The sequence below is a fragment of the Carlito syrichta genome, unplaced genomic scaffold, assembly GCF_000164805.1.
Source record: "Carlito syrichta isolate Samal-C Ts95f unplaced genomic scaffold, Tarsius_syrichta-2.0.1 Scaffold314298, whole genome shotgun sequence".
In the NCBI taxonomy this organism is placed as follows: Eukaryota; Metazoa; Chordata; class Mammalia; order Primates; family Tarsiidae; genus Carlito; species Carlito syrichta.
In genome coordinates this window covers 383,823-403,843 of record NW_007258394.1, presented here as the reverse complement: position 1 = coordinate 403,843, position 20,021 = coordinate 383,823, and the positions used below count along the sequence as shown (strand labels likewise).

General features: G+C 39.0%; 2 protein-coding genes across 3 annotated transcripts in view; both read right to left on the bottom strand.

The window, feature by feature from the left end:
• Positions 1-1,135: 1,135 nt before the first annotated feature.
• LOC110596803 (39S ribosomal protein L33, mitochondrial) lies at positions 1,136-1,333 on the bottom strand. The gene has a single exon (XM_021719195.1). It carries the CDS (start codon positions 1,331-1,333, stop codon positions 1,136-1,138), a length of 198 nt encoding a protein of 65 aa, XP_021574870.1.
• Positions 1,334-3,517: 2,184 nt separating this feature from the next.
• KIF15 (kinesin family member 15) overlaps positions 3,518-20,021 on the bottom strand; it is a 77,531-nt gene continuing 61,027 nt past the window's right edge. For both annotated transcript variants that reach the window (XM_008071372.2, XM_008071373.1), the window contains 8 exons: positions 17,978-18,079; positions 17,529-17,693; positions 16,153-16,262; positions 10,311-10,386; positions 9,806-9,843; positions 5,047-5,212; positions 4,679-4,810; positions 3,518-4,098 (listed from right to left, as the gene is read on the bottom strand). In XM_008071372.2, the coding sequence (XP_008069563.1) occupies positions 4,036-4,098; positions 4,679-4,810; positions 5,047-5,212; positions 9,806-9,843; positions 10,311-10,386; positions 16,153-16,262; positions 17,529-17,693; positions 17,978-18,079 (852 nt within the window). In that variant the 3' untranslated portion in view covers positions 3,518-4,035. The remainder of the gene's footprint in view (positions 4,099-4,678; positions 4,811-5,046; positions 5,213-9,805; positions 9,844-10,310; positions 10,387-16,152; positions 16,263-17,528; positions 17,694-17,977; positions 18,080-20,021) is intronic.

The window sequence follows — 20,021 nt, the reverse complement described above, 5'->3', positions numbered from 1 at the left end:
CTACCACGCCCGGCTGATTTTTTGATTTATTGTAGAGATGAGGTCTTGCTGCCCAGGCGGGTCTCTAACCCGCGGGCTCAGGCAATCCAGTCACCTCAGCCTCCCAAAAGCGCGGGATCACAGGCTGAGCCACCGAGCCCGGCTTAAATTTTTTTTAATTTTAAAGATGTGGGGTACAATTCAGGGTTAGGTATACAAATGTTCATTATGCAGGTACCCTTTTGATGAGGTGTGCCCCTGCTTCCCCAGGCAGATTCCCACTACCACCATCCTGCTTCCCGACCCCCCTCCTGGCAGTTTCCCACTACTGCCAATCCTTTTCTTAATAGTATTATAATTGTTCAAGGTCCGCTTATGAGTGAGAACATGTGATACTCAGTTCTTTATTTCTTTGAAAGATCACTCAGTATTATTGGCTCTAAGTCCATCCAGATTGCTGTGAAATTCATGATTTTGTTCTTTATGACTGCTCAATATTCCATCGTGTGTATGTACCACATTTTTTTTTTAATCCAGACCTCTTTTGAAGGCCAGCACGGTCGGCTCATGTTCTGCATTTTTAACAGGCTCCCAGATGGTGCCAATGTTGTTGGTCAGAGCACCACACTGAGTATCAAGGCTCTAAATGATTGTTCCCTACAGTCCCCTTAAGTGCCTTGCAACATACTTGCCTTCCTACCAGAGGCTCTGTCAGGGCATATCCAGCCATACGTGTCTTCTCTTTCGTGACCAGCTCATGCCCTTGCTACAGGTGTTTGAAAAGACTATGGTTTAGATTAAAAATGATAATACACAGACCTCAAATTTGCCAATAGTAAAGTATCTAGAACTGCGTGAAATAGGACAGTCTGGAGGGGAAGGAATATCCGGCCCACATTTATTTATTTTTTTGTGGCTATTTTGATATTTGTTATTAAGGGCTATAAACGTATCCAGAAAGATAAATAAATGTGATGCCATGGCATCTGTCCTCATAGGAAGGACTGTCTTTCACCCATTGTTTCCCTCCACAATGGCCTTCAAATCGATTCTGTGCCACTTCCTCTCCTTTTATTCCACACTGCAGGATTTCTGAATCAGTGTTCCTGCCCTCAGTCTTCTCACTTATAAATCAAATTCAGTTTCAATCCATTGTTTAAAGGGAGCGTACTTTTTTCTGTTCCACGAAGAGAACTTTTGTGCGCACAACAGGATCATAATGCAGGAGCATCAACTTCTCCCACAGCCGGCTTCTCTTGGTGTTGAAGGAGTACCCAGTCCCAGCTTGGCTCACCATCTTCACCAGAATGGTTTTTGACTTGCTCTTGGCTAGGGACACCATGGACAGCAGCATGGCGGCCTCCCACTCCGGCCCCGCCGACCCACATTTATTTTAAAAATCAATTCAAACAAGCCTCAAAGATGGCTTATGAGCAAAAAATGACCTGCTGAGCTCTGGAATAACCTTTCAAATGCCCCATCACCTTTAAGAAGTCACAATTTAAGAGGCCTTAGGGGCTTAGGAGAAATTTAAAAGTATAAAGTCCCTGGTGTAAGACAGTAGGAACAAGTGAGGTCTGTGGTGACCTATGGAGTAATGCCTTCTATTGTTTTCTATCTAGCCTTACTCTTGCCTCTTTATTATTGTTAATATTTTTAACTGTGTCCATTTCTCCACCTTTTCTTTGTTTTGCTCAAACAAATGAGCACATACTGAGCCAGGCCCTATTTCAGGCAGCAAAGTCACCTAGATGCCTAAAACAAGATCCCTGCACTCCTCGGTTTTGGCTTTTTGCAAAAATCTCGGTTCTAACTCCCTGTCCTGAGGTGATCTACTGCCTTTTCTTTCCTTGCTATGAGTGATGTTATGGGTTCAACTATGTACCCTGAAAAGATATGTTGATGTTTTAACCCCTGATGCCTGTGAATGTGGATTGGAAATGTGACCCTATTTGGATTACACTGCAGATGTAATCAAGTTAAGATTAGGTCATTAGAGTGGGACCTAATCCAGTATGATTAGTAGCCTTATACGAAGAGAAAGAGACATACGGGAGAATGTCAAGGATTGCTGGCAACACCAGTAGCCAAGAGAGAGGCGTGGAACATATTCTCCTCTAGAGCTCTAAGAGGAAACATGGACCTAGTAACACCCTGCTTTTGGACTTCTGACCTCCAGAACTGTGAGGAAATAAATTTCTGCTGTTTTGAGCCACCCAGTTTGTAGTCATTTGTTATGGCAGTCCTAGGCTAATACAAGTGATAAGACCTGATTTCCAGCCTCAATATTCCATCTCTTCTTTTTTGAGTTGAAGTTTTTTACTCTGTCACCCAGGCTGGAGTGCAGCAGCATGCTCGCGGCCACGCAGCCTCAGTTTTCTGGGTTAGGCTATCCTTCTGCCTCAGCTTTCCAAGTAGCTGGAACCACAGGCCTGTGCCACCACACCCAACTAGTCTTTTGATTTATTGTTGCGATGAGGTCTTGCCAAGTTGCCCAGGCTGGTCTCGAATCCCTAGGCTCAGGCAATCCTCACTTCTGCCTCCCAAAGTGTTAGGATTACAGGCGTGAGCCACTGCATCCAGCTCCACCTCCTATCTGTAAGCCAGTTGCAGTGTTTGCTTGCAACCTTACATCAAATTTAAGCTCCTTTTTCATTTCCAGCCCTTAGGGATTTAGTATTATTCCTTAAGAGTTCAACTATGCTTTAATTAAAGTTGCTTTCCTACAGCTTTAGCTAAAAGAAGTATAATTTACAGACCACAAAACTCACCCATTTTGAATGTACAGTTCAATTTTTAGTAAATTTACTAAAGTTGTAGAGCCATTACCACAAAGTTTTCTACCACCTCAAGAAGTTCCCTTGGGCGCATATATTTATTCCCACTCCCATCCCCAAGCAATCAATGATTTACTTTCTGCCTCTCTAATTTTGTCTTTTCTGAGTATTTCCTATAAATGAAAGCATACAATATGTGGTCTTTGGGTCTGGTTTTTTTCACTTAGCATGTTTTTTGAAATTCATCCATGTTGTAGCATGTATCAGTGTGTCCCTTTTTTTATCGCTAAGTAGTATTTCATAGTCTGGAAAAATGTTCAGCAGCATTTGTCATTAGCAATTGGAACACACTGCTCATGGGAATATAAAATGGTACATTGAAAATGGTACACTTGGAAAATAGGCAACATCTTAAAAAGTTAAACACATGCTTCCCAGATAATCCAGCAATTCTACTCTTAGGCATCTACTCAAGAGATATAAAATATATGTCAAACCAAGACTTATTCACAAATATTTACAATGGCATTATTCACGATAGACTCAAATTAATGTAACTCAAAGGTCTATCAACTAGTGAATGGACAATGTGGTATATCCCTACAATGGAATATTATTCTCATAAAAAAGAATGAAGTTCTGATACATAGAAGTTACTTGAGGGCAGGCATTTTTATTTGCTTTGATCACTGATGACTAGTGAACAAGTGAATGAACAAGTGAGAGAACAACATAAATCTCTTTAATTATTATTTTAAAAATATTTTATTGAAAAATGACTTTATTTACAGTTATATAAAATGCTCATCAGGATACATAAAGTAAGAATACAGGAATAATCTACATTAACAAGTTTGCTTTTTATACAAGTTACTAAATCAGCTATCAAGCTCCTTCAAGTTTGCAAACCACCATGTTGTTAGATCTTCCATAAAAATCACAGAAGCATAATCTAAGAAAAAAATGGTCTTGCCAGTATCTACTGTAAACCTTAGCTGCAGGCTTTTATTTTTAAAAAAGACAAGACGTTCTTCCAGCATTTACAGTTGATTTAATAAAGCCTTGAAGTGGGTGGCAGTCACTTAATAGCAGACTGCTGACTGTCACAGGGCATATAAAATGGAATGTTCATTAGAAACTTGAGGGCCACTACCACCCTAAACACATTTAATACTCAAGGTCCCTAAATTCAGCTCTAAGTGGGCAAGAGTAGGTCCTATTATAAAAGAGAAAAAAAAATCTTCAGACAAGGTGATTCCTAGGTAGTTGACCAGAATCCTTAAGGCTCACTCTTTTTCTTTTCCTTTAAAAATAAATTTTCAGCACGCAACTTTTCTGTCTCCTAGGAAGTAATAAAAGAAAAAAAAAATTAAGGCTCTTATTCTTACAGGAAGTCTTACTCTTCTTGGCATTCGTTAAGTATGTATTTCAAATTAGGACTAGAATTTTTAATTTATACACCTTTTTTCTTTTGAGTTGGGGTCTCACTACATGGCTCACGGCCATCCCAGTGTCGACCTGCTGGGCTTAGGCGATCCTTCTGCTTCAGACTTTCAAGTAGCTGAAACTACACACCTGGCTAATTTTTTGATTCATTGTAGAGATGAGGTCTTGCCAAGTTGCCCAGGCTGTTTTCCAACCTGTGGTATCAGGCAATCCCCTCACCTCGGCCTCCCAAAGTGCCGGGATTACAGGCATGAGCCATTGTGCCTGGCCAATTTGCACACTATTTAACATTAAACAAGAATCTGCCATTTATGAAAATTTAGTCAACTGAATAGCAATTAGAATAGCAATGATCAACATTCTTTGAATTTAGGAAGCTCCTGAAATAAGCAGTTAACTGATTCAATCTTAAGTTTTAATAAGATAAACCTTTTTAAAACAAGAATGAATTTATTCAGATAATTCTCAGAGTTTACCTCAGTGAGTTTGACATTTTCCTTCTTCAGCCGTACTACGTACTGAATCTTCTGATGTAGGTTTTGGTGACCTACCAACTTTCCATTTTCCTCAGCAAGATACTCTACCTGCTTCCTTAGCATTTCCATCTCCTGCAGGTAAATCAATCCGAGTAAGGAAAAATGAGAAGCAGTTCTGAATTTTCCTTTTAAAATTACATGATTTCTTGCCTTCCAAGAGCACGGGAAGCGAAAGTCCAGAATCCCAGCTTGTGTGACCACACAAATGCTGCACTAAGGACACCCAATCATAGAAATAAGTTTTACACTGGCTAGTTAATTCTTTTCGGTTAAGTGTTCTAAGTACCAAGAAAAACCAACACAGGCACCTGAAATGTTCTCTCTCTTTCCTCATACATTTCTTCCAGCTTTGATCTTAGTTGTTCTTTTTCCTGGAATGCCTTAGACTCCAAAGTTCTGGTTCGTTCAATTTCCTCAGTCATCCTAAGACATTCTGTCTCTTTTTTGTGAAGAGCACTTTGGACTTCTTCCAGACTATAAGAATAAATGTCACTTTATAGCATTTTAAAGGAATATAATCACAAAACAGCACTCACAAAGATATTTGTCCCCCAAACCAGAATTTTGATTTGAGAGTAAATCACTCATCTTCAGCCCTCCCTTGATGATGGCAAAAGACAGCAAGTGCTGCATATCAAGTAGGCCTTTAAAAATTTTATTTTACTCAAGATTTTCATACTGGAAAACTCTTCAAGCCATTTTTCAGTAATAAAAATTTAGAATGACATTCTTTTCGATTCAGCCCATGTGGAACAAATGTAATTTAAGTGTCATTACAGTCTGCATGGTTTATTCAATGTCCCACATATTAATCATTTCTGATTTCAAAAACTGGTCCTCAGATACTGGGACGCTAGTCATTTTTCCAGGGATGTACTATTTAGAATTTATACGCTTTATATGCTATCAGTTGAAAAGAAATATAAGAAACAAAGTTATACAACTATCAACTAAAAAAAACCATAAGAGACAAGGTTACTATGTTATATAAATTCCAGTGACTTTATAAAATTATCTGAATCCTATAATATTCCCCAAACAAATACTTTTTTTTTTTTGAGTTCTGGAGTCTCACTCTGTCACCCAGACTGGAGTGCAGTGGCTGCTCCCAGCCACCGCAGCCTTGACCTGCTGGGCTTCGGCGATCCTTCCGCCTCAGCCTTCCCAGTAGCCAGAATTACAGGTATGCGCTACCACGCCCAGCTGATTTTTTTGATTTATTGTAGAGATGAGGTCTCACTGTCCAGGTGGGTCTCAAACCCGTGGGCTCAGGCAATCTACTCACCTCAGCCTCCCAAAGGTGTGGGATTACAGGCTGAGCCACCGAGCCCGGCTAACAAATGTTTTTTGTTTTACAATGCATATTGAATATAATGTTGATTATTGGAATTATGTAACACACAGAATTTAATACACTAAGTTAGGCTAGCACGTTGTTTTCAGACTCCATTCTGTGGAACTTAGAAGGACAGTGCGGGGAAGAAGCTGGTGCTCTCTAGTTCATTTACAACTGTTCTGCATTTGCTTTGCATATTTGCTTAGTTGGTGACAAAGTTTCTGCAGCATGGCAGCTTACAGCCAGTTCCGTTTCTTCCTTGTTTATAAAAATTCAATTTTATTTGAGGGAGCTAGGTGGAAGATAGAAGCACATCCATTTCCCAAAGGGTAAATAATGACTGTTCTAAGAGGAGCATGGTTATTTATCCCTGCCCTACTGCCAGATACTGGTTTTCTTGGCTTGCCTTGAAGGTGTGCCCATGTGCGCCTATTCTGGCTAAGGAGACAAAAGCTGATTCTTTGGGGCTTCTGACAAAAGAAAACTCTTTAAACCCACCTCACTGCAAGCTGTTAATACTCTTGTGGGATATGATGTTTGGGGCTGTAGCAGCCCTCCATGAGGCCATACACAAGAGTACCTGAAGCAAAAGGATGGAAAACATCTAGGTCTCTGATGGCATCACTGAGTCAATGCACCTCCAGATTTCGTTATTTGAAATTATACATCTCCTTCCTGTACCATGGTTAGCTTGGTATTTGGTTACATGTAGCTTTTAAAAAATCCTCACTTAGCCGGGCTCGGTGGCTCAGCCTGTAATCCCGCGCCTTTGGGAGGCTGAGGTGAGTGGATTGCCTGAGCCCACGGGTTCGAGACCCGCCTGGGCAGCGAGACGTCATCTCTACAATAAATAAAAAAAAATCAGCCGGGCGTGGTAGCTCATGCCTGTAATTCCAGCTATTTGGAAGGCTGAGGCGGAAGGATTGCCGGAGCCCGGCAGGCCGAGGCTGTGGTGGCCGGAAAACCGCACTCCGGTCTGGGTGACAGAGTGAGACTCCAACTCAAAAAAAAAAACAAAACAATCCTCACTTATATACATGGAAACATAATGTTTACAATTGCTGCCATAGGCTGGGATTGAAAAATCAGGGCTGGGCGCAGTGGCTCAGCCTGTAATTCCAACACTTTGGGAGGCTGAGGCAAGAGGATTGCCTGAGCCTGGATGTTCAAGACCAGCCTGGGCAACTTGGTGAAACCTCATCTCTACAATAAATCACAAAAACTAGACGGGTGTAGTGGCGTGCATCTGTAGTTCTAGCTACTTGTAAGGCTGAGGCAGAAGGATCACCTGAGCCCAGCAGGTCAAGGCTGCAGTGGCTGTGAGCGTGCAACTGCATTCCAGCCTGGGCAACAGAAAGACTCCAACACAAAAAAAAGAAAAGAAAAGGAAAAAAAAAAAATCAGCGTGTGCCATTTGTTGGTTGCCCACAGTGAAGTGTAGGTTCCTGTATGTTCCAGAGACAGAAGATCACTGAAGACTCTTGGTTACCAGACTATGACTACATGCCAAGTTAAATACCTTTTTCTTTTTGTTAGAAGATCTCAAATGAATATTATTTCTAAAATAGTCGTAATTCTACTAACTACAAGTATATAGCTGAATTCTCAAAGATCCTATGAGTGATCCAGGTTTCTGCCTTAGCTTTACTGCTAATTGGCTGGGTCTCTGAATTGTTCATCTGTAGAAGAAAAGGTTGTTTTCACATGCATATTCTTTGATTCTATGAAGCAAATGACTCAACAACTGAATATCAAATCTTTCACAAGTTGGGTGATCTTTGTCAGCTGATCCTTTAAAAGAATTTTTGATGGTGGATCATTATGTAATTTTTAACATATGAACTTAGAGTACAAATAATTGGATTAGAGTACTCTAACAAACTCCTTACATTGCTATTTACTATGTGAATATGGTTTCTCAGCATTTATATCTATAAAAGCAGAAAGTAGGAATAGAATTGATAATGAGTCCCGTCTCACTCCAGAATTGAGTATAACAGAATGAGCTAACTGAAGAAAAAGCATTAGGATAAGATGATGATAATGATAAAAAGCATTAGGATTGAGAGATGCACTTTCTTTTTTTTTTTTTTTTTTTTTTGAGTTGGAGTCTCACTCTGTTGCCCAGGCTGGAGTGCAGTGGCATGCTAAACTTAGGTGATCCTTCCGCCTCAGCCTTCCAAGTAGCCAGAACTATAGGTGCACACTACCACGCCTGGCTAATTTTTTATTTATTGTAGAGACGAGGTCTCGCCAAGTTGTCTGGGCTGGTCTCGAAGCTACAGGCTCAGCCAATCCACTTGCCTCAGCCTCCCAAAGTGCTGGGATTACAGGCTGAGCCACCAAGCCCGACCAAGAGATGCACTTTCATTAAAATTTTCCTACTATTATTATTTGTAAAAATTTACAATAAATTTGTTACTTTGATCAATAATAATTGTAATGAGAACTCAACTGGGAAAAAATATAACATGATTAAGTTTTTTAAAATAAATTGCTTTCAATTTGTATACATAGTTCATTGCTAAGTAGCATGATAGAGTAATTAATGAAAAATTTAAAATTTTAAATTTGGAGATAATTCTGCAGGATGTAGAATGAAAACTCAATTCAAAGAAAAAAGAGTGTAAAGTTTTAGACTCAATCATCTTTTCTTTTTCTTTTTTTTTTTCTTGAATTGGAGATTTACTCTGTTGCCTAGGCTGGAGTGCTGGGATTACAGGCATGAGCCACTGAGCCCAGCTTATTCATGTATTTTTTTAAGTGATTAGATGAATGAGTTGAATATTGTTAAAAGAACCATATGAGCTTTATTTTCAAACATCACCATTTTTAATATGCCAGAATGTCTACTTTTCCAATAATTTAAACTTATAATGAAAAATTTTAGCTGTACAGTCAACTTCAAAAGCATGCAAGGGGTATAAGGCATTTCATAATTCTTTTAGGAGGTATAGTAAGGGAAAATGTCTGAGGACCTCTATTCCTGATGAAAAGTATCTATCCAAAGAGTCCAATATCTTTCTAATGGTGTTTTATCATTTTATTTGTTAATATCAACCAGATTGCTTTTCTTTTTTGAGTCAAGAGTCTCACTGTCATCTAGGCTGGAATGCAGCAGCATGCTCATGGCCACCACAGCCTTGACCTGCTGGGCTCAGACAATCCTTCCACCTCAGCCTTCCAAGTAGCTAGAACCACAGATGAACACCAACATGCTTGGCTAACAAGGATATTTTTATCTTGATAGAAAACATAGTATACCTTGTTCATCAAAGAATGAGGCAATTTGTAAGGCTGTAAAAACTAATATGAATAAATTAAAACCATGGCTTCAGAAAATATATAAAGACACCCAAGGTCTAGACCAGAAGAAATCAGAGTATCAATCTATGCGTCTCAGAAGGCCTTGACTTTTTAAATTAGAGGAAACCAGAAGCAGAAATCAAAAGGAAAAACCTGGTCAGTTACACTGTTCTCATTGTCCATGTGGAGAAAACCCATCAATCCCTCAAAGGAAGCTAAGATTTTCCTGGCACTTATTTCTTTGAGATTTCTTTTGGAGTGGCTTTCACATGAGAAATCCCTTCAGCAAGTCATGTCAGGAAAATAATCTGTAAACATCTATTATGTTAACATTACTGCAGAAGGAAAGAAATTTCCTTGTAATTTCATCTCTTTAGTGAATAAGAAAAAGATTATCAAGAATTTGAATTACAAAATATACTTACCCTGCTTTCATTTTCAGCACCTCTTCAACAATCTTATTCTATGATAACATTTAAAAAAAAAGAGAAAAGCATAGTTAGGTTCTTAAATAATATAGCTAAAAAAAATTTGAAAGAAAAATTTGAAAGAAACCAGCCCATTCTCCTTCATGTTAATAAAACAAATATCATTTTCTACAATCCCAGCTACATACACATAAAGTACCTACTACAAGACTTCATGCACTGTGCCTTCTAAGGCCTCAAAGAGGCCTTGCTACTTGCTTCAAATGAAGAATTATATGTGTGAATATGCTGAACAGTGTATACTTACCATCTAGGCATGAAGACAAATTCACTCTTAATTCTCAGCTATGTCTAAATACTGATAGAAAATGTACAGAACCGTGGGAATGCAGAAAAGCCAAAAATTTCAATAGTAAAATGGTTTCTAAAATGCATAACCACAAATACTAACTATAAAAGCATTGCTCAGACAAGAAGAAACTTATAAAAATAAAAAACATACTTTAGCAAGTCTTTCTTTGATGATTTCTTCTTCTTGTTCATGCTTCAGCTGTTGATTGTCTGGGTGATTCTGATCACTGAATAGATGGGGGAATAGAAAACACTGTCAAGGATATTCACATTTCAATTTCATATCTAGTATATGCAGCAATACCAAGTTGTGCAAAGAAAAGCTAACTCTATGGTGCTTGGATCAAGTTAGCACAGTTGATAAATGTGATCAACATGTGGGGATGAACAAACAGACCTTCCCAGAGCTCAGGATTCCTCCCAGTACAAAAGCAAGATGAGCAGAGATGAGAAATCTAACCAAGGATTGATGAAAAGTAAAGTAGAAACTTAGTTAAGAGTAGTAACATCTAAAGGTCAAATGTGTGCAAAATGAGGCTGAAGAGCCTGGTATGAATGATCAGCTGGGAGGGGGCGTCTGCAGGACGGGAAGGGCTGCTAGAGCCTCAGGCTGGCCTGGCCAGTGGAGCCCCTGACTCCCCCTTTGCTTGGATTCCATAGTCAGCTGGCATTTTCTGATTACCACTCTGGTTTCCCATGTATGTTTAAATCAGGAAAGGTTCCTTCAAGCACCAGATATGTCTTCATGAAAAGGGAATGCTCACACATCTACAGTAAGAATATTATGTTCTGGATGACACATCCACTTCTGTTAGCCTGACCAGACCAGGATTAATAAGTTGAGTTTCTGTGGGCAGCCCTAAACCAGGGAGACATCTCCCGTGGAGAACCTGCCTGAATGTCATAGGCTTCTCTAGGAATCTCTCTCCCACTGGTGAATAGAATACCATTTCTTGAAGAAAAACAGACTCTACAGTAAGTTTTCTTTCCCTTAACAAACCTGGCAGCCTTCAAAAATGATAATGAGACCTCAATGAAGAAAACACTCAAAAATCATTAATCCAGGGATCAGCAATTTTTTTCTGCCAAGAACCAGATAATAAATATTTTAGGCTTTGGGAGTCATATGATCTCTGCCTCAGCTATTTAGTTTGGCTATTATAGTGCAAAAGCAGCCATAGCAATATTTAAATAAAATAGTGTGTGGCTATGTCTCAATAAGACTTTATTTACAAAACAGGGTGGTAGACTGGATTTGGCCCCTGGACTATAGTTCACCCCCTTTCTGTTTTTCACAAAAAAGGTCTACGTTCTATGTTACTCTTCATATAAAGAACATGAGGTTAGGAAATACATATAAAAAAAAAGACATTTATTGAGCATCATGATCAATTATTACATTTAACAATCAACAGCATGAGTGTAAAAAAAAAATTCCTTACAACTCTTTATTGGACTGCTTTTCACTTTCCACAGAACAGAAACTAAAATAGCCTATTATACAATTAGTTACACATACAGTCCTTGGTTTTCTGCCTATAAATGTGTACTGTTGGCTGGGCTTGGTGGCTCAGCCTGTAATCCTGGTACTTTGGGAGGCCGGGGCGAAGGGATTGCCTGAGCCCGCAGGTTCAAGACCAGCCCAGGAAACTTGGCAAGGCCTCATCTCTACAATACATTTTTAAAAATTAGCTGGGCATGGTAGCGCATGCCTGTAGTTCCGGCTACTTGGAAGGCTTAGGCAGAAGAATTGCAGGAGCCCAGCAGGGCATCGCTGGGGTGGCTGTGAATGTGCCACTGTACTCCAGCCTGGGTGATAGAGTGAGACTCCGACTCAAGGAAAAAAAAAAAAAAGAGTACTGTCTAAAACATGTGTCTTTGTAGCAGCTAGACCCTGACACCACTTTGCTTGGCTGAGTTCACAAATCTTTTGCAACCCATAGCTTCCCTGTTACTTGCCTGGCTGTGCGCTAAGCTTTGGTTCATAGCAGTAATTAAAATCTTCTGCCATTGTCAGTTACTGCTGCTGCTGGAACTTCCTAAAAAGAAACTCAGAAAGACAGGCTCTCCAGGACAAATGAGTTTGTCTGGGAACAGTAGAAGGACTGCAACTCTAGGGTACGCAAGCTATAGTGGGCCATAGGTATACACAGGGTATTGAGCCAAAGGGGATGCTTTTAAAGACAAGAGAAAAAGACCATGTAAGCCGCCCTGAAATAAAAATTCACTGGTCACAGAGCTTACTGAAAGAGTTGGCGTTTGTTCATTGGTGGAGACAATCATTGCCAGGCAACTGTCTTGGTGCAGGCACTTCACTGAAATACTGCAGGCCTGAGGCATTCCTGTACTAAGCTCTGTTACAGGGTACATGCAGGATTAGGCATGTGGGAACTACAAGAATTTCTTGTGATAAGATATGTTATAGGTATGCAAAGTAAAAGGTTTTTTTTAAATTGGAGTCTCACTTTGTTGCCCAGGCTGGAGTACAGTGGCACAATCACAGCTCACTGCAGTAATTAACCTCCTGGGCGCAAGTGATCCTCCCGCTTCAGCCTCCAGAGTAGCTGGGATCACAGGTGCATGCCACCACACCTAGCTAATTCAAACAATTTTTTTTTGCAGGGATGAGGTCTCACTATGTTGCCTAGTCTGGTGTCTTTGTCTTGAACTCCTGGGCTCAAGCAATTCTCTTTCCTCGGCCTCCAAAGTGCTGGGATTACAGGTGTGAGTCATGGCTTCTTCTTTATGGTCTCCTGACTCCATTTTGTTAGGATTTTGATATAAGTGACTCCATTTGGGACTGGCAACTTTCACAGACCTTAGCTATATTGGTTTCATAGTTGATTTGGTCAATAGTGGCCTCCACCACCCTAGGGGAGAGAGCTTCTGCCTCCGAAGTTTCTTCCCTCCATGGGTCCAAACTGAAGATTGATTGTTGTAATTGCCAAAATCACTGTAGCTCCCATCACCTCCAAAATTGCTTCCATTATTACCAAATTCATTATAGCCATCCCTACTGCCACTGTATCTACTACCTCTATGGCTGCTACCAAAGCTACTATGGCCACTACATTTTTTTCATTTCCACTGAAGTTGTCATTTCCATTGAAACCATATCCATGACAAACACCAAAGTTTCCAGAACGACTTTAATCTCTTTGGCTAGATGAAGCACTAGCTTTGGCTAGATGAACCTCTTTGGTTAGATGAAGCACTAGCCATTTATTTCTTTGACAGGCTTGCCTTACTTCACTGTAGTGGCCATGTACAGGGGGGACCCAAAACAACCTGGAATTATCTTACGGAGATCCTTTGTAGTATAGGCTTTGCCTGCTAGATAAGTGTTTTAGGAAACCATTGGCATCAGTGTACCAGATAGCATTGTTGTGAGAGGCTGCATTGTGGAAGAAACATCCCAAGTTGTGGCAAACAGGTGACTGGCTCTTCCACCATGACAACACACCTGCCCACACCACACTGAGTGTTAAGGAGTTTTTGACCAAAAACAGCATGACCACCACACCCCACCTGCTCTATTCACCTGATCTTGCCCTGAGCAACATTTTTTGGTTTCCCAGGATGAAAAAAAGTCCTCAAAGGGAAACAGTTTGCTGATGTGGAGGGAGTGAAAACAAAAAAATGGTAGAAGCACTAGAAGGCAATAGTGGAAAAAGTATCTCCATAGGCATACCGCATCAAACAAAAAATAATTTGAAGGTGACAAGTTTAAATGTGTAAGAATAAATATACAATTTTTATAAATAAATTCTGGGGTTTTAGGGGATCTCCCTCGTACTTCATGTTACTTCTGAATGACAATCTTAACCATGGAGTCATGGTCATCAAAAGTTATAAAAGGAAAGCTCCTCTTCTAGCCATTGCCCCAGTCAGTCATGATTTCAATGACTTCAATCTTCCCATACTATTCAAAAGAATCTCTTAGGTGATTTCTTCAGTATCTTCTGTAATACCACCAACAAAGATCTTTTTCACAGTTCAGAGGGTCTTTGAGAATCCTCTTTGGTTCTACAACTCTTTGATTCATGACTGCATCCTCCTCCACCACGGTGACATATGTGACAAATCAAAGCTCCCAGAGCCCTTGGTGTTTGGATCTCTCATTATCACAACATCTGTGAGCATCCTTCATCACTCAAAATGGCTCCTTAGACTTTAATTGGTTGTTTCAAAGTTCAACGGTCCCACAAAGAGCTTTAATAGCTATTCAGGCAGCTATTTGGGCAATTAAGAGACATTGACATAGACATGACAACAGTTGGAAGAGAGATCTTTTTTTTTTTTTTTTTGAGTTAGAGTCTCACTCTGTCACCCAGACTGGAATGCAGTGGCTGCTCCTGGCCACTGCAGCCTCGAACTGCTGGGCTCCTGTGATCCTTCCACCTCAGCCTTCCAAGTAGCTGGAACTACAGGCATGCGCTACTACGCACGGCTAATTTTTTTGATTTATCGTAGAGATGAGGTTTCGCCAAGTTGCCCAGGAGGGTCTCGAACCCGTGGGCTCAGGCAATCCACTCACCTCAGCCTCCCAAAGCGCGGGATTACAGGCTGAGCCACTGAGCCCGGCTGGAAGAGAGATCTTGACGATGCTTCCTTGGTGGTATCCATAGACAGAAGTAATAAACTAATGAATCTCTGAAATATAGTTTTTAATTGTGGTCTAACAAATCATCTGGAAATGTCCTATGTTCTATGCTCATACTAACTGTTGATAAAAGACAGCATACTAAACACAAGACTTTTCTTTAATATGAATGGACATACAGACGGAACACATGAAAACTAAGTGAGCATACTGTAAACTACCTGCATCAGAATCACCTAGAAGGGGAGGGAGTTGCTTATTAAAATGCAGATTTCTAGGCTTCACTCTAGTCCTACTAAATCAGACCTCTGATACTCATTAAAATTTGAAGAGAACCATTTAGGAAGATTTGAGCACATTCACCATTACCATCCTCAAATATCTGTGTCTCATTTAGGTTTTGAACAGTGTATCGCAGGGATACTTCTGGACAGGGCTGGGGAGCTGCCAGAGTGAGCAAGCTTCTGTTAAAGACTTTCTAGCAACAATACAAATAGCAGACACCTCAATTTGGGAAGGTTTCTATCCAAGAGATTCCCCTTTGATTTAGTTCAACTTCCTGCATAAATTTTATAGGCCATTTTCATATTCAATCCCTCACTCAGCAAGTTAGCAATATGCAGAATCATAATTCTACTGTGTAACTTAATAGCTACCTTTTACTGAATGACACCCCACAACTAAGCACTGTAACTGTTACTTTATATGTGTTATTTTTAATCTTTAAAACACCTTGTGAAGAAATTAGCATTTCCACATTTTATTGCTAAGAAACTGAGAAACTAAGAGTTTTTAAAAAATGTGCCCCAAATCACATAACTTAAGTGTCAGAGACAAGACATAAGTCTGGATGTGGTTGCCCCTGACTCTATGCTGTGCCATTAGCAAATGCATTAGAAAACTGCCTTAGATGAAGGTAAAACACACACACACACAGATGCCTAAAGTCAAGAGAATACTCCTATGTAAAATATTAAGAATATTCTTCCTGTTCTGCCCAACAGCTTTCCCTGGACTAGGAGTTATGAGGCAAAGCCAACTGGAAGGAAATTCTCTTTTTTTTTTTTTTTGCAGGGCTTTCTGAGCCTTGTCTTGTTGATTTTATTTACTCCATAAAATTTTTTTAAAACAGAAGTTGTTTGGTTCAAGTATTTCACACATTTTTAAATCCATTTCAGCAGCTTTACAACAAACTCAATAATGCAAAAATGCACTGCAGAGAAATGCAACAGTTAACAGATCAGACCTGATTCAATATCAATCAATGGAGCATTTCCTGGATTAGTGGAAAACATCATACACATTTTGAAGCCAATTCCAATCTTATTCTTTTAACTACACCCAGGCAGGCCAAGATTTTGCCCACAGAGTTCTGGTAGCTATTTCTTACCTGCTGTCCTTTTGTCTTTTAATATCATCCAATTGACTTTGCAGGAGCCAGTTTTTCTCTCTTAACTGCTGAGACTCCAGGCGTAGATTTTCTATTTCACACAACTGCTCCTAATAGCATAACAAGTCACATCTTTTCAAAAAATATATTATAGTATGCTTTATTTAGCTCTCAAAGGCCATGATCAAGACAAGTATTCCTCTTTTAAGCTCCTCTTGTGCACAGAATCTCATGCTGGGTATCACTGGATAAAGAAGACTGGGACAAGCTCTTAGAGACCTACAATGGTGATTCATGATCATATCCAGTGTCCTTAACATAATTTCTTATCAATATCACTTAATTCATTAAAGTTCCTTATGTGAAAAGATGACAGTCTCTACTTGGATAAATGTTCTCAACAATTTAATTCTATTTAATAGTCTAATGAAAATAAAAAACTGATGCTACAGTCTTAAAATACTTTACTTGGGTAATGTGAGCAATTTGTGTTCATAAATAAAAACTCACTGCACGGCAATGACTTCACAGGCTAAATGTTATCTTCTGTAGAGCATCAAATCCTCCCTACTCCCACACACCTACACACCACCTCCCCAGACACTCTTCTACACACTCCCATCCTAGGCCATATACACATCCCACCACTCACAACACCACACCCCCAAGTAACTGGGTAAAAACACTGTGAGGAAGCTTAAAGAAACAGTAAACAAGAAAGCATTTTAAATTTATCACAGACTAAAAGAAAGCTCTCTAATATATAAAAAATGCCTATAAATCAATAAGAAAAAGTCTAATGACAGATAAGTGGGTAATGGATATAGTTCACAGAACAAAAAACCAAAAAATGCTAAATTTTACTCCTAATACAAAAATTAAAAATTTAAAACTACACTGAGAAAAATTGGAAAGCCCAAGGTAAGGTTTAAGGAAACAGGCTCTCTCCCTCATCGCTGATTACGGTATAGTTGACGCAACCTATATAATATGATATCACTGTGTAAAAACCAAATGGGGCAGGGAAAGAATGCTCAGACTTGGTCATGCATGTACTGAAAAGCTCTACAGGAAACTGGCTGCCACGGGAGCCTCCAGGGACAGCAAACTAGGTAAACTGGTATCAGAGGTAGGAGGAAGACTTTTCTGTTTAACTTTCAGTTTTGTGCCTTTTGAATTTTGTGTGCTACTTATTTTTAAAAAATTAAATTTACTGGCTGGACTTAACGGTGTACATCTGTAGACTTAGCTACTCAAGAGGCTAAGGTAGGAGGATCACTTGAGCCCAAGAGTTCAAAGCTAGCCTAAGAAATAGCAAGACTCCATCTCTTTAAAAAGAAAATTAAACTTTTACTTTAAAAAAATTACCCAGTTACCTTCATTCTGAGGATTTCAGCGTTTTTGACTTCTCTGTCTTCATTTAGCTTTGTTACAAGGTGCTCCAAAGAAGTCTTAGAGGCTCTTCCATCTTCTATCTCTTGTTCTTGTGTTTCCAGGAGTTTTGTCAAATGTGTTTGGAAGTGAGGTGGTGTTTTAGGACTCTAAAATAAAATTATATCTCAACCAAATACCCAATTATGTTATAAAGATTTCCTTTCAAATGGACATGCCAAGCACATAGAAAACATTGAGGCTATTAGACGTATTATTCCTTATCCAAGGAAGACAAAAAATGGGTACTTTTATCAAGTAAGAAGCAAATGGAAGGTGAACAAAAATCTTTTTTCTTTAAAAAGACAAAGCTCTGGTCTTAGTCATTTTCAAATTTTTATCATTCACAAAATGATTTATTCCTCCCAAAATGTACTCTTTCTCTGATTAGTACCTGGGGGTCCTCAGCAGCAGAATCCATCACATGTTCTAGTTGCCTCATTTTAAAGTTATACTCATTCTTCTTTTGTTCTACTTCCTCCTTCTTTTGGTTTAGCTGGGAAAATTGAACAGATGCAAAATTACAGTTAGAAAATAATATGGAGCATATGGTCCAATTAGAAAACACAAACTTTCCCATCACTAATCTTCAGGGAAATGCAAATTAAAACTACAATGAGAAATAAAATCACCCCACACTTGTTAGGATGGCTGTTATCAGAGAGAGGTGTTGGCGAGGATGTGGAGAAAAGGGACCCCTTGGACACTGCAAGGAATATAAATCAGTACAGTCATTATGGAAAACCATAGGGAGGCTCTTCAAAAAACTAAAAATAGAACTAACCATATAATCCAGCAATCCCACTCCTGAATTTGTACTCCTCAAATTAAAATCAGATATTGAAGAGCTATCTGCATTCCCATGTTCACTGAAGCATTATTTTCAATAGGTAAGATATGGAATAAACTTAAGTGTCCACTGACAGACACATGGACAAAGAAAATGTGCCATATATACACAATGAAATACTATTCAACCTTAACAATGAAGAAAATTCTGTCATTTGCAACAACATAGATGAACCTGGAGGAAATTGCTCCAAGTAAAACAAACCAGGCACAGGAAGACAGATCATGCACAATCTCTTTTATACGTGAAATCTAAAAATTTGAACTCATAGGAGTAAAATGGTGGTTGTCAGAGGCTGGGGTAGGTAGGAGGACACACAGATGAGAAATGTTGGTCAAACGGGCACAAGGTTTCAGTTAGACAGGAAGAATAAGTTTTTGAGAACTACTGCATGGTACAGAGACTATAGTTAATAATAATGTAATATATATTTCAAAATTGCCTCAAGATTTTTAAATGTTCAAACTACTAAAAACATAAGTATGTGAGGTAATAAGTGTTAATTAGCTGGATTCAGTCATTCTATAATGCATATATATCATCAAAACATCACATTTTACCCTAAAATATACACAATTATAATTTGTCAATTAAAAAAAGATATTTCATAGAATTTTTTTATATTTAAAAAAAAGACAAGCTTCCCATGGTATATGAAAATATGCTTTTTGGGAGTGGGGAGGAAAACACAACATCAATAAGGGTATCTGATCTCAAACCAGGCAAAGTAGGGATCAAAGGAAGGCCCAAACTTTATCTGTATGATGACCACTTGTATACCTAATCCTGAATCGTACCCCACATCTTTAAATTTAAAAAAAGGGGGAAAATATGTTTTTACATTATTTTTTCAAAATTTGATTAATAATTTGAAAAGCAATAAGATATGAAAACAAAGCCACAACATTTTTAGAAAGTAATACATTGTGAAATCTGGGGATCCTCTTTATGTATGTCTAATTTGGTTATTATCCCTCGCTGATGAAGCTTAATCTGGCTGGGTGGTTACTCTTGATTGAAATTGTTTATCTTTTAGGACTTTGAAGATAGGGCTCCAAGCTCTCCTAGCCTGCAGGGTTTCTGTAGATAAATCTGCTGCTATTCTAATTGGTTTCCCTGGTAGGTGATCTGACCTTTTTCTCTTGCTGCCTTTAGGAATTTTTCTTTTATGCCTACTTTGTTTAGGCAAATTATTATGTGTCTAGGAGTTGGTTTTCTCATTTGTTGTCTTGCAGGGGTTCTCTGAATCTCTTGTGTTTGAGTTTTTGCATCATTGCTTAGATAAGGGAAGTTTTCTTGAATGATCTCATGGAAGGTTTGTTCCAGTGTGGTCTCTATCTCTCTTTCTGTCGCAGGAAGGCCAATTACTCTTAGGTTCTGTCTCTTGAAGTAATCGCTCATCTCTTGAAGGTTTTTTTCTGTCTTTCTGAGCTTGTTTTCTGTGTTTTTGAGAGTTTGGGTTAGTTCTATATTTTGGTCCTCAAGCTCTGAGATTCTTTCTTCTGCTTGGGTAATTCTGCTTTCCATGCTTATCAGTTTGTTATTTATTTCATTCACAATATTCTTTATTACTGTTATCTCAGATATT